Source organism: Emys orbicularis, chromosome 13, assembly GCF_028017835.1.
Source record: "Emys orbicularis isolate rEmyOrb1 chromosome 13, rEmyOrb1.hap1, whole genome shotgun sequence".
NCBI lineage: Eukaryota > Metazoa > Chordata > Testudines > Emydidae > Emys > Emys orbicularis.
This window is the reverse complement of record NC_088695.1, coordinates 43,168,219-43,182,854: the sequence shown is the minus strand read 5'-3', so window position 1 is coordinate 43,182,854 and position 14,636 is coordinate 43,168,219. Positions and strand designations below refer to the sequence as shown.

General features: G+C 37.8%; 1 protein-coding gene across 1 annotated transcript in view; it reads right to left on the bottom strand.

The window, feature by feature from the left end:
- The window catches only part of HELZ (helicase with zinc finger), a 142,264-nt gene that overhangs the window by 72,829 nt on the left and 54,799 nt on the right, over nucleotides 1-14,636 (bottom strand). The window contains exons 13-15 of the mRNA XM_065415542.1: nucleotides 9,938-10,068; nucleotides 5,370-5,549; nucleotides 4,734-4,838 (exon numbers count right to left, since the gene is read on the bottom strand). Coding sequence (XP_065271614.1) covers nucleotides 4,734-4,838; nucleotides 5,370-5,549; nucleotides 9,938-10,068 — 416 coding nt within the window. The remainder of the gene's footprint in view (nucleotides 1-4,733; nucleotides 4,839-5,369; nucleotides 5,550-9,937; nucleotides 10,069-14,636) is intronic.

The following is a 14,636-nucleotide window of genomic DNA, read 5'->3' as shown; positions in this document are numbered from 1 at the left end:
TTATTAGAGAACGTAGTTGAATTTAAAGCAGAGTATTCAAAACTTAAAAAATTCTACAACTTCAAGCACTGCACCATTGATAGTGATTTATTTACTTTATAGATAACCTAAACCACAAAATATATGCATACAAAAATGATTATGCAAGTGTCACTGCTTAGCAAATATTAAGTCATCTTTTCCTTGAAAATAAATGTTACTGTCATCCCAACTAATCTACAGAAACATTTTTAGTAAAGATAATATTTAGCCACTTCATCACTTGTATAGCAAATAAAAGAAAACCTAAAGCAAACTGTTCAGTCATCTATAAACACATCAATCACTATAAGTACCATTTCCTGCCTTGACACTTAACTGATTCTGCTCCACTTGATATTTTCCTAGAATATAGAAAAAGGCTTATGGCACTACTTAAACTAATGGCAATGATTTTAATTGAAAACTTTCATCATGACAGACAGAATAAAAGCAAGCAAGCAAAGGACTAAGTTTTCTTTACTCTAATTAGAGTAGTTATGAAAATATAAAAAGTACTGCTGGTGGGGCAATTATCTTAACGACTGAAGAACAGCCCCTCCTATCCAGACTGATCAACAAAACACCTCATGATCAATAATATAAAAGACACCTGACAGATCCAATATACTTGGTACAGACACTTGACCTTTCTCAATGCTAGAATGGGATCATCCACCAACGAAAGAAAAAGCTTTCTTTGTGCCATGCCAAGCTCTAAAAACAGATGAAAGGAACTCAAAGAAACATGAAGAGTCAAAGCTAAAGTTGTCTCATCAAAAATGTCTCAATAACCTTCCCCAAAAAAGCAAATATTCAAGACTGGGCAGTAACTGACAAGAATAATAATATCAAGTGATAGCTTCTTAAGTACGGGCCTAACCACTGCGGGCTTAACTGTTGGCACCTTGCGGGCTTAACTGCTGGCACCTTGCCCTCCTGAAAGTAAGCATTAATCAACCCCTTCACTGATGGATGCAAAACCTCTCCACAGGGTTTCCACAGAAAGGCAACAGTCCATCTCAGAGGCTATAGCCCAGAATTCTTTTGCCACGCCAGAAAACTAGGTGAAATCCCACTGGTAATTGTGAATACGTCCCATCCTATTTCAAACACTATTCAGCTATTAAACTGTCAGAGATTGATTTCATAATCTGTAATAACTGTCTAAGAATACAATCATTTAACTCAGAGATTCATATCAATTATTAAAAATCAGTCAGTCATCTCTAGCTATCAGATGTGAACAACACACTGCATGCTAGACTAGTTCACGTAATTGGATAACAAAACACTAATTTACTGTGCAACAAAAGCCAATGGTACTACAAACAATAGCTTGGTAATTTGTATAATGTTCCTCTGAACAGAGGACTCTTTTTCATCACCAACAATTTCAGACTACAGCAATAACTAATAATACTATCAAGTACTTATATAGCACTTTTCATCAGTAGATCTCAAAGCACTTTACAAAGGAGGTAAGTACCATCATCTCCATTTTATACATGGGGAAACGGCACAGAAGTGAAAAGACTTGCCCAATGTCATCGAGCAGTCTAGTGGCAAAGTTAGAAATAGAAACCAGGTTTCCTGAGTACCAGTCCAATGCTCTATTCACTAAGCCAATTTATTTTTCACAATACCCACTTCCCCAAGCAGAAATTAAATATAAAAATATGTGTGTGTAATATATTTAGAACATTGGGATTTGGCCAGTTTTCTACAGAGACCAAGAGATTAAATAAATTAAAATAAAACATACTTTGCACGGTAGGTGGAACCTGAATGCCATGGGTATGCAAGTGCAAATGACAACTTTAGGGAGCCGATCAGCATTACTATTTTTAGCTCTTATGCATTGACTTTGACAGGCACTTAGCCTCAGGGCCGTCCCTAGCTATTCTGGGGCCCTACGCAGCCCCCCCGTGGGGGGGGGGCAGGCCTCTGCGGCGGGGAGTGGGGGGGCTGCGGGAGAGACGAGGAGTGGGCCCCAGGCCTCCGCGGGGGGGGAGGAGCGGGCCCCAGGCCTCTACAGCGGGGCTGGCTTGGGGGGCAGGGGGGAACCACCCCCAAGCACTCACCAGCAGCACGGCTGGGGCCGGGTCGCTGCACTCCTGCCGCTGGTGAGTGCAGCCCTGGCCCTGCTGCAGAGCTCAGGGGAGTGGGGGCGGGGCTGGACAGGGGCGTGAAGAGGCGAGGCTGGGGTGGGGAAGAGGCAGGGTGGGGCGGAGTAGGATCAGGGGCCCTGGGGAAGAGCCGGAGCAGGGGCTGGAGCAGCACGCAGCTACGCAGGGCACCAGGAAATTTGGTGCCCCAAATTTCCTGGTGCCCTATGCAGCTGTGTACTTTGCGTATGGGTAAGGACGGCCCTGGTTAGTCTGCAAGTACTGATGCCTATTACAACTCTTAACACCACATGTACCTTAAGGCCAAACACCAAAAAAATGTGTTTATCTTTTGAGCTATAGAAGCTCACTCATGGCATAGAAGCCCTGAAAAAATTGTAGATAGTCTTTTGATTTCTTACAAAGCACAACAGCTGAATGGGGTCCTTATGTTTGTATGGGTCAAGCAAGATGCATGTTCTTCTACCAAAGAAGTAAACTTATCAGTATCCAAAGCAACTGAAAATTAAACCATTCACAATGGTCTGTATAAAGTCTCGCATCAGAACATTCCATGTGTACTGCAGGCAATTTCCTGCCCACCAGGGTGAATTCCACTGAACACTGAACTCCTGTTAAAATAGATACTCCTGAGGAATGAGTGGAATTTTAAGGCTACCAGACTGAACAGCAGCCTGATAGCAAGATAATTCCAGGGGAAAGTCCACAACCACTTATGATGTTTCAGTGTTGGCTTCTGCTATGATTAGAGATTTCACAATCTAGCTTCTTAAATATCCAACTGTGTAGTGAATGTGACCCAGAAAACATGCTCCTCTTAGACAAGGACAGTAACTTTAGTGATACGACTAATTTGGTTTTATTTTGGGAGTCTGGAATAGCTCTCTCTTTCATTCCAGTGCAACTACCAATGCTATAACACCCCTTCTATTTAATTATGCTGATTTTCACAATTAGCTGTTTAACAACCTATAGTACTTTTTAAAAGCAAATGTTTTTAAAGAAGTCAAGAAATGTATAAACGCCAAAAAAAAAAAAAAAAGGAAAATCTGTGCTGCTTTCATTTTTTAAAAAGTGGGAAATTACCATAGGAGGAAAATAATTATTTGTATAATCTCACTTACAAACAACAGCAACACTTTCTGAAGTAATCAAAACCCAGGGACAATTATATTCAAATTAAAATGTGTAATGACTTTTTATAAAAAGTAATATTTGAATTGCAGTTGAAAGAAAATAAAATTGCCTCTTGAAAGAGTCTTGTATTAACTTTACCATGAAAAAATATAATTTTTTTTCACCAACTGACATATACTTTTGAGAGTCGGACTGCAAAGTTGAATGGGAAGTGAATCGGAGCCCTGTGCCCAGAAAGAGGCCAAAATTTGGCTCCTATAGCATAAAGCGAATGTTCTTACAACTCACACAGCACTCTTTTACAATGTTAAATCACATTTCACTGACTACATATGGTCATTGAAAAGAGGGAGAATATTTCCTTCCATCCCCCACTAACAACAGTAGTACAGGATGCATATAATGCCTTTCATCCCAAAGTGCTTTACAAAGTGCATTATAAGACATTCCTAAGGTGTAGTCGCCTCTGAGGTAGCTTTAAAAAAGAAACCACAATAAATATGTGCATCTGTCTTTATTTAGACTCCCTGGGCCAGATTCTCAACTTGTGTAAATTGTCATAACTGAAACGATGTCAACAGAGCTATGACAATTCACACCCGGTGTGGATCTGGCCCCCTCTGCACAACCCTACTGACTTCAATGAGGTTGCACAGTTTAGAAGTTAGATAGTAGCAACTTAATGTAAGGTAAAATGCAAGTTAATATGGTGTATTCACATCTTGATGCTCAGAGAATCATGCACATAAATTCCCACACTTTTAGATGAAAATATACCACACTGGTATATACAGCATGATCACTTAGCAAAATCTTCCAAAGGACTTTCCCCTGCCGATAACTGAATTCCTCCTCATTGTCTTACTGTAAGTTTAAATCCTCTTCCCCATATTTTTTCCTTAGCTAGTTCCCACAAGACATCCATGTCAAGCACATTTATTCACATATACAAATTACTTCAAACTGCCCTTTTAAAAGAGGCCAAACTAATTTCACATGATTCTCTAAATATACAGCTTCTATGACATCAAGAGATTGCTTCAAAAAGCCATGTGAGTAGCCCCAGTTTCCAAATTACCATGATAAAGGTGTGCCAAACTCTTTTTCAAAGTACAGTCCAATTAATCTCCATTTTATTTTATCATAGTAGCTTTTAGAGGAGCATATCAAAAGTTTGCTCAGCTAGGAAAGACACATTTATCAATAGAAATAATAAAAGCTTAAAAAAGGATGTCTTTATCTTTATTTAACACATGAAACAAAATCACATTGACAATATGCTTCACTTTCCATTTTATCCATATTCCTTTTAAACAGACGGCGCTGTTTAAAGCACTGCTGTTACATGCCAATGTGCTTTTAAGTGTTAACAGTTCTTTAAACTTTTTTTATAGACATCTTTTCTTAAGAATAGTGTTTTATAGAGACATAATAAACCTTAAAGAATACCTGAGAGGTCTCGCCTGGGGATTGCCTGCTTCTACATATGGATGTAAATAATCCTTTATGTAGAGATCAGCAGCACTATTAGAATGGGTGCAAATGAGAATCCTGCTGGAATAAATGGTGCAAATAAAAAAGCAATGAAGAAACAGAAAACAATTCAAAGCAGTAGAATACCAAAAAAAGGGAACAGTGGCCATCTTCCTGCACATTTCCCTCAATGAAACTAGTCACTGGCCAAGCCCAAGTTTCATAATTCAATGAAGCCCCTTAACTCAGATAGGAAAAGATTTAAACTTTAAATACAACTTTTAAAAAGTATTTTGTGATTATTAATCTAACCTAGATCTTAAATAAAACACAGCCTTTATTGTCTGACACACCCCACAGCTTTCCACATCAAGTGAATGGCATTTATTCTACATCATGCCAATTGTATTGATTTTTTTTTCTAAATGGGAGAATATATTTTAAGACTATAACATTACTTTCTTAATATCTATTCAAAACAATGATGGATGGGGTTTTTTTGAGATGGATGGAAATTCTGTACTTCTAACTTTCACTTGCATTTAAGTAAAAAAAGAGGCATTTCATTTCTAATAAACTATGTTGCTCTCTCTCTCTCATGTCCCAGCTCACCTAGTATCCTGCTGTTGGAGTATGTGCTTGACTGCCTGAGCCAGAGTGAACGTTTTGCCTGTCCCATAGGGACCGATGATAAGAACAGGAGGCAGTTGTATCGAAAGTGGAGTTGTGATAGCCAGAACAGCCTCTTTCTGCTTTGCATTTAGTCGAGGGTCCAACTGCTCATCCCATTGTCTGTACAAAGAAAGCAAGACTGTTTGTACAAGCAGCAGCAATCTAAAGTCAATTAGAAATAAAACTGTATAGCATATAAAAAAGACTTCAATTAAAAATACTTCACGTTACCAACTGTATCATTTTGAGGCAGTTTAACAAAATCATATGGTATTCCAACAACTAAACAACCACATGCTGTTATCACAAAGCTCTGTTAAAGTTCATGATAAATCAGTAAATTACTCAAAAGCAGACTAACCATTGCATGACTTACATTGGCTAAACTGATAATAATTAACCTCTGGAGTATACATTTTGGATACAGTATGCACTTCACCACCACAAAGACAATATAATTAAACGGACACACAAACTACATCTTCTATTGTCATTAATCAGCCAAACAATACTTATTAACCATGTTTTCAGTAGAATTATACATGGTGTCAATTTAAACAAGTCACCATTATGTATGATCAAATACAGACATGCAAGCTTGGTATAGCTGAACTAAGAAGAACTGCAAAAAATAACCCAGAGAACTTACAGCTACCCAGTTAATTGAAGGCTTTTCTTCACTATCGTTCTTTACCATAAGAAAAAAGCATCTGAAGTCTAAAAAAAAGTACTGGTACTATAACTGGGTTACGGGTATCAGCATTTAAACAGGAAGTTACTTTAGGAAAGTTCCAATGAACATAAGAGGCTAAGGATTTCTATATGCAGTTTTTAATATTCTCACTGACAGATTTAAAAGTAGGTATACATAGTAAGAAACACCTGTCACTTTGCACATATGGCCATACTTTTGTAATGTGATCTGTCTTGCTGCTTACATTATAATTCTTCTGGGCCTGGAAAACTTGTGTTGAGTAGTGGTATGGGGTAAAACCAAGAGGGAATTAACTGAATTCCTAACTCACAAGACTGCTATGGACAACTAGATGACTGAAGAACCTAAGAACTAGTGGAAAGATGATAGGATGTAAAAAATAGAAAAACTACAGGCGAAGACAGTTTGAGTCAGTCAAGAAAAGATAACATAGGCCAGATCCTATGGTGTAAATTGTCATAACTCCATTGACTTCAGTTGAGCTGCAATTATTTACACAAGTGGAGCATCTGGCCCCCCAGAGCATGTCAGAAAAATTCTGCACTAGAAAGATAAAGATATTGGGCCAAATTCACCTCTGACATGACTCTACTAACTTATATAATATTTAGGCCAAAGTAATTAAATCCTCCCTGAATAAAGATCCATAACACTTAGCCCACAGAAATCAAAGAAGTCTGATAAAAATGTGGACTACTTAACAAAATTACACCAACAAGAAAAAGTATTTTATAATGATATAAATGGATAAGATTATTTATGATGAAAGAAAAAATAAGGTCTTTGAACTGTAACTTTATATTTTGTTAAAAAACAGGAAAAAAACTTTAAAAATTAACTAAGAAAATAAGAAAAATCAAAATGTTTCAAAATAAAGCCAGTCTTAATGACCATATCACAGATAAACAAAAAGTTCCAGCATTACACTTACATATATACAATTAATGCAGTAGGCGAAAGCTTGCTACGTAACAAGTACATAAAAATGGATTACCCACCATAAAAAAATATTTTCTCATGTTATAAATACTGATGTCACAAGTATGCTCTGATTTATGCTATCAAAGTATGCTGGCCTGGTATCCAAAAATAGATTCGTGTATCTTCACCAACAATAAATAGTCACAAATCAGATGGAAAATGATATGATGCACATTTGCTATTTTACAGCAATTCCTGAAACCTTAACAATATTTTGAGAATAGTATCTTACAAACTGCATTAACAATTCAGTATTCAAGTCTCTCTTTAGACTGAATGCAAAAACTTTGAGCTGGATTACAGTCTCCATTAAGTGGCACACAGCATAGCATATCTTGAAATTTTCCTACTGTACAAGTGCAACAACAGGTTTTTTTCTTCTTAACCGTAAGTGTCAATGCACAACATGTCCTCAAAATTCAAATCTGGTCCCATTGTTTCATTCCCCGACCATCTCACGTGAGCTTTAGAGCCAATGTACCACAGAGATATAGGGAGAGATTTTTAAAGGCACACGTGGCAGTTGAGCACCGAATTCCTACTGACTGAGAAATGGGTGCCTACATACCATGTATGTCTTTGAAAATGTCCTCCAATGTAAGAAACAATGAAAGTATGCAGTGCTGGGAAAAGAAGCCAAAAACCAAGTGTCAACATGAGTGTGATTCATACTAACACTCTTCCCACTCAGGAATAATTATTTTTTTCAAAAAAAATATTTCAATAAAGGTACTCAAAACCTTCAATTTTGATGATTGTTTTTGCTTAATTCGCAAAAATTTATTTTCTTCATTAATTTGCCAAACAATTCATCTGTGGCAAATCAATGTTTAGTCCAAAAGTCCATTTAATAGCCTTTTTGAGACCCATGCTGCTTCACATCACTTCTAATTAATTTCACACTTTATCCTTCAGCTACTCTGGTTTTAGAGTTTACAAAATTTAATCTCTGAGATGGAGGACAAAAAATGTAGTATCATTTTAAGTGAGAGACCGTTCATAAGCCCTGAGTCAGGAGCTGTGCTGTATTAGAATCATAAGTTTGGAATTATTATCAGGCAGTCAGGTCACTCTGTTGCTGATGATGATCTTTACAACAAAATGAAACAAATACACATTCTGAATGAAATATTTTATTACTATGTTCTGAATATAATTCACATTGTGCTGCATAGATGTTGTTTTATTGGTAGAACTAATTTACATAGTGCTTGATGACAGACAGCTGCTTGACATCAATAATGTTTCCAATATTTACTTATAGCAAATTTGTTAAACGTAATCAAATCGTGTGCATATATTAGCAATCTAAAGACTAACTTAAGAGCAGAACAGTGGTTTAGTTTCTGTTACAGATAGCATAAAGATTCTTAACAAAAAATATGGAAAATGGAAAATTTTATCTTAATTACATTTCTGCCTTTTCTCTTTCCTCTTCTCCCACATCAAGACTTGTTGCTAAATCCTTTCTGTTCTTTATGGGCCTGATCCAAAGCTCAGTGAAGTCAGTGGAAAGATTCCTTTGACTTTACTAGCCTTTGTAGCAGGCTCTCTCCAAAATCCATCTATTTCTATCTCTACAACTAAAGCCTCGGTCCCTGCACCAATCATCTCTCACCTGTACTATTACAACCACCTATTGTCTTCTCTGGTTTCCCCATTCTTCACATCACTGCACTCTAGTTATCCAACAGGCTGCAGCTAACATCATCTCTCCCCCTACACCTAGAATATCTACCATAATCCTTTGGTCCTATGCTCAGGGTCCAAATGACCGCCATATTTGGGGCTGGGAAGGAATTTTCCCCTGGGTCAGATTGGCAGAGTCCCTGGGGTTTTTTTGCCTTCCTCTGCAGCATGGGGCACAAGTCACTTGCAGGTTTAAACTAGTGTAAATGGTGGATTCTCTGTACCTTCAAGTCTTTAAATCATGATTTGAGGACTTCAGTAACTCAGCAAGAGGTTATGGGTCTACTACAGGAGTGGGTGGGCAAGGTTCTGTGGCCTGCAATGTGTAATCATGAGACTAGAAGATCAAGATGGTCCCTTCCGGCCTTAAAGTCTATGAGCCACAAAGCTTCACTTTGCCACCATCAGGTCCCTGCATAAGAGTCACTTCTTTCAGTTATCATTCCCATCTGATCTTGACTCTACCACTCCTGCCCTTGTGCCAGATTTAGCTCCCTCAAAACTATTAATACAATTTACAGATTTTACATTTCAGAAAAGCAACCAACAAGATGAGGACAGAGAAGATCTCACAACAGTTTGGCAGTGCGGTGCTGATGCTTCCCATACTTATGATCACATCTTTGTTGGTCAGACACTGCAGTGCCACATGTAACTTTGGGCCTGATCCTGAAAACTCGCATAAGTAATGCCATTACCAAGTTTATAGGACTACTCATGCAAGTGCAAATTTGCAAGTTTAGGCCAGTATACTGTAAGCCCCTTGGGACAGGAACCTGTACTTTTATTTCTCTATAAAGCACCATCCACACTTTCAGCATAGGGCTAAAGAAATAGGAAATAATAATAATATGCTTCAGTCTTCTAAAGCTACAATGTAATTGCAGTACAGGTCTACTTTGGGGAGAACAGGGAAAAGCCATCTACCAGTCCTAATCCTACAAGAGTCTGTTTTCATTTTCTGTTTAAAGCAGTTCAACTCCCTTCCCTGAACCACCTTTAACATTAATGAAGAACAAAGATGTACCCTTAAACAGGAAGTGTATCTGAGTCATCAGTTATAAGGAATTCAAAACAGAATTAACATACCATCTTTGATATGAAAGTGTTTGTATTTTTGTACCTGTTGGGGCTCCAAGGTATGGTGGGAGTCATGCGGACATCTGGAAACAAAATACTGTTGTCCTTGATCCTGTCCAAGGCATAATGCATTTCACAGAGGGGTAAGCGATTTAACTGAAACTGAAGTTCAACCTACAGTACAAAATGAATGAATGAATAGCTGTACCAGAAAATATTTAATTAAGAGGACTCTTTTTACTTCAATTTTATCTTTCAACAAATTATACTGAACTTCAGAAAAACTCAAGCAAGCATCATCAGATCAAAAGATTTACAATAAAGTTAACTTGCTTAAGCCCATTTTGAACAATCACAGAGAAACATATGATTTCTTTGTAGTATAATTTGTGCGTTTGACTACTATGAAAGGATTTCATCGTACTTTTAGAAATAATTCAGTAATCTCTTGCAGAACTAGAAATATTTTTAAACTGTATTTGAAAATAGAAGCTGAAAGACAGGTTACAGAAACCTACTCTGGAACTTTGACCTGGTCAGAAATTTTCGTGGATCAGTAGATGGCCCTGTATGACATATTGCCAAGAGAGGCAAAACCCAAATATTCTCTGTACCCAATCAATCATTCTCAAAGTATAAATTTGTTGACTACATTGTACTATAAAGACTTCCAAGATACCTCACAATCTTTGCAAAGATGGATTTCTGAGATTAGTTGCATACTAATATAATCATTTTCTTTCTTTCCAATTACTGGTGTTTTCATGTTAATAAATAAAGAATGATGACAACAAGATCTTGGTACAAAGCCAGAAATGGTAGCATAGCATGTTGGCATCCGTGATTAAACCCAGAATTAAGCAATGAATGGTAAAATGAATTTATACAATTGCATTACTAAAGAAGCAAAGATAAAGAGATACATTTTAATTACAGAAATGGATAAAAACCGCTTTTAAGGGGAAACAATTCATGAAAATGATCCACTCAGACTATAATCTACACAGCTTTAATTTTACATTTATTAATCTCTCCAGAAACAAATGGTCCTGATGAAAGTACTGAACAGCCGAATTAAATGTTGATTAAAACAGAAATCTATAGAAATAATTTGACACAAAACCACACTGACAGAAGAGAACAAATAAATCCATAGTTGCTGCAATTGTTACCCAATGTGGAAGCACAGCTTTTCATAGTATAGTAACAAGCAAATAGTCGTGTAATCACTGTAGGACAACTTCAGTTAGCATTTAGTGATTAGACAATAAGAGCATTCATGGGGGTTTACTACAAGATGTGTGTGTGTTGGCCAACATGACAACACTGATGGTCAACATATTTCAACCTATACAGAAGGGCACTCCTCAAGAAACATACTGACTGGAACATGCACTAATAACACTTGTACTTCTATGGCAACCTTCACTCAAGGATCTGAAAGAACTTTACAAAAGTGTGTTAAGTACTACCACCTTCCCCATTTTATAGATGGGAAAATGGAGAGACTGAGCGATGACTTGCTCAAGACAGCACATCAAGTCTGCAGCAGAGCTGAAAACAGAAATTAGGGGTCAAACTCCGAGCTAAGGTACCCCAGTGTAAATCTGGAGAAATTCCACAGAGGTCAATGGAGTCACTCTAAATTTATACCCATGCAACTACATTAGAAAATTTGGTCCTAGATCTATTAACTCTCAACCCCTACTCTAACAACTCAATAATATTTGACCACCCTATTGCTTAATCTCTCTGATATCAAATGGTAAATATTGTTACACCTGGTTAACAGCCAGAAAGTTCAACTGGCATCAATCAATCAGATGGCATTTTTAAAAATCTGTCTTTGCTGGAAGTTTCTCAAAAGACCAAACTGAAAATTCTAAATGTAAAGAAGTACCAGAAATTGAGACGATAACGTCGTGTTCACCAATTAAGATAACATGGAATCTATACTAAGTAAAAAACCCTACTAATTGTTACATTAAAAATCCTTTGTGACAATCAAAACAGCAATTTGAGCACTAAAAAAAAAATGGTCGATCGTTCCTCTGAATTAATAACATGCTATCTCATGCGGAATAAAAACCCAGTCAAAACCAAACCTCAGAACTTCTCTAATGCAGGCATCAGCAACTAACAGTACAGTGTGACCTTATTGCTGTAACCCTCATCCTTCATTAGCTGCTATATCCCAGAGTTAGTAATTGCTTGTGAAATCACTTCATAATTTAGGGCCCAATCTTGCAAACTCAACTGTCAACGTTTCAATTACTCCAATTTAGGGCATGCAAGCTTAGGCTCTTAACAATGAAAGCTCATTGGGGCTGGAATCTGTTGAATCTGTTTTAAGCACTATGCTCTTGTAGGGCAATATGTGAACAGTAATATGAACAATACCAATATTTACTAAAAAAGCCAAATCCAGCCCTGGTTTAAGTGGTGTAAGTCTACTAAAGGCAATAGAGCAGTGCCTGCTTATACTAGGGCTGAATTTGGCCCAAAAGTTGGAAACCTCTTAAAAATCAATATAAAGACTTAATATTCATCCCCCTTGTTTACTTGTATGCAAAAATCTAAAGCCAACCATCCAAAAGAGATAAAGGTGACATTAAAGCTACATAGCATTCACTATGGAGTTCACTTCGCAAGGCAAACGCAACATCTAAAAAAAAACAAAAACAAAAACATGATTTTAAAAAATTACTTGAATAAGTAATCTCTTTTTCCATAGCCCTGGCTAGTTTAAGATGTGAGCCTACCAAATGCTATATATTATATACATTTTACTTTTACAAATATATATTTAATATACTTTTAATTTTAACATACATTTTACAAATAGTAATAAAATATATTTGGATGTTGTATTATTCTGGGGGATGTTTACGTTAATTTCTGAACCAGTCACTGGATAAATCTCGTAACCAGGTGTACAGGAACTATGCTCTAGACAGGCACGGAGGAACTTGGTATGATTAAACTAGGGGGTTATTTAATATTTGTATTGAAACACATCTAGAGGCCCCACCGTGCTAGGGGCTAGACACACAATGAAAAGGACACATATACTTTTGGTGCACAGTTCATGCTTCTGCCTTGACATGTTCTTTCCTTCTCAGTGATCTTGCATCATAATGTGTCAGATCATTCCTCCTCTAGTTATCAGTGTATAGACTTCCCCTTTGAACACCACATGGCTGTGACAGAGGCATGGAAGCGTGCCATGCTATGATGCTAGCACTGTGGGGAGAGGAAAACGTGTTTCTCCCCTAGACGGGTGGCATGCTGCTCTTGCTCAGCACACAGAAGCGCAAAGCCTGCTCTGCTAGTTTTTTCATCAGTGTGAGAAGAGGAAAGAGCGGGAAGGCCTAAATAAGAATGTGGAATGATTAAGCACAATGTGCCTCCAAGCAGCACGCTGCAGTGCAACAACCACATATCTCAGCAGGGAAACCTTAGAGTAAGTTAGTCCTCCACCGGCCCTGCTCCTCCAACTCTGTCCCATCTTCACTGTACCAGCACCTCTCTGAGCCCCAGAGCCTTTTCACTGCTCTTCCTCCAAACCATTACCAGCATCCATCAGACCCAGTCTTCCAAAATCCTCACCTCAATCAACATCTTCTTCCCATCATCAGTGGTTCTCCAACTCAGGTCCCCACAGCCCTCCAAGATGTACATCTCTCCCCACATTCTACTTAGCACCAGCAGCCAAAGTCCTAGCCCCCACCCCATGAGGTTCAGTACTGCCTGTCGTTCTCCTTTCCCCTCACCTTCACACAGAGTGGGCATAACCTTATCCTTCATGGTAGCATTCTTAAACCCGAAGCACAGATTCCATATGGGCAGATGGGGCATTGGTGCCTAGCTCCAATAAACTCCTTTCAAATTCCCATCTTAAGTGTCCTGACCGACACTACACAGTGAGTCAGTGGTAGAGGAAGAAAAAGACTAAGATTCCTGGCTCCCAGGCCTCTGCTCTAACCACTATGCAATGCCACTTCCTTCATGATCTCTAAAGAGTATGAGAGCTGTCAGCAATGCGTGGAGAGAGGCTACAATTCATTGGTCTCTAAAAAGTTTCTGTAATATTAAAGAGGCAATGTCAAGTTAAATTTTAACAACTGACTAATTTTTAAAAATTCATGTTTCAATGGAGTCCCCTTCAAACAATTTGTCCTGAATTTTTTCCTTTTTTATCTTTTAATAAAAATATCACAGGAGTTTTTCTTCTCCCCTGTGGATGGTTAGAAGAGTCTTCCTAACAAACAACCATGGCCCCAACCTTGCAATTGGGGTTACACAGGAACAAGGCTCTGCCAATGCAAGACTGGGGCTTTTAATGGAAAAACAGCTAAGCTGACTATACGCAAAGTGCTGTCAAATACACAAAGTAAACAAACAGGAAGAGTCTTTTTTTACTACTTCTTTCAGTTATAGCCATCTTACGTGTCCACTTAGCTGTAGTACCTACACAATTTTCAGATAGACATGTGATTTCATGTTGGCAATGTCCCTATAACAGCCCTTTCTAGGAATCTGAGTTAGTGTTAAACATCTCTTACTAGCTGTAAGTATTTCGCCATTATACCTTACAATAAATGTAGAGGTTTTTCATCTAATTCGGATTAACTCATTCTGTTAGATATGCTATCTGGGAAGGAGTGGCATATTACCTGCATTATCTTTCTTCATTCCACAACAAGAGAACAGTGGGAACAGAATTATAGTTCCACTGCCAG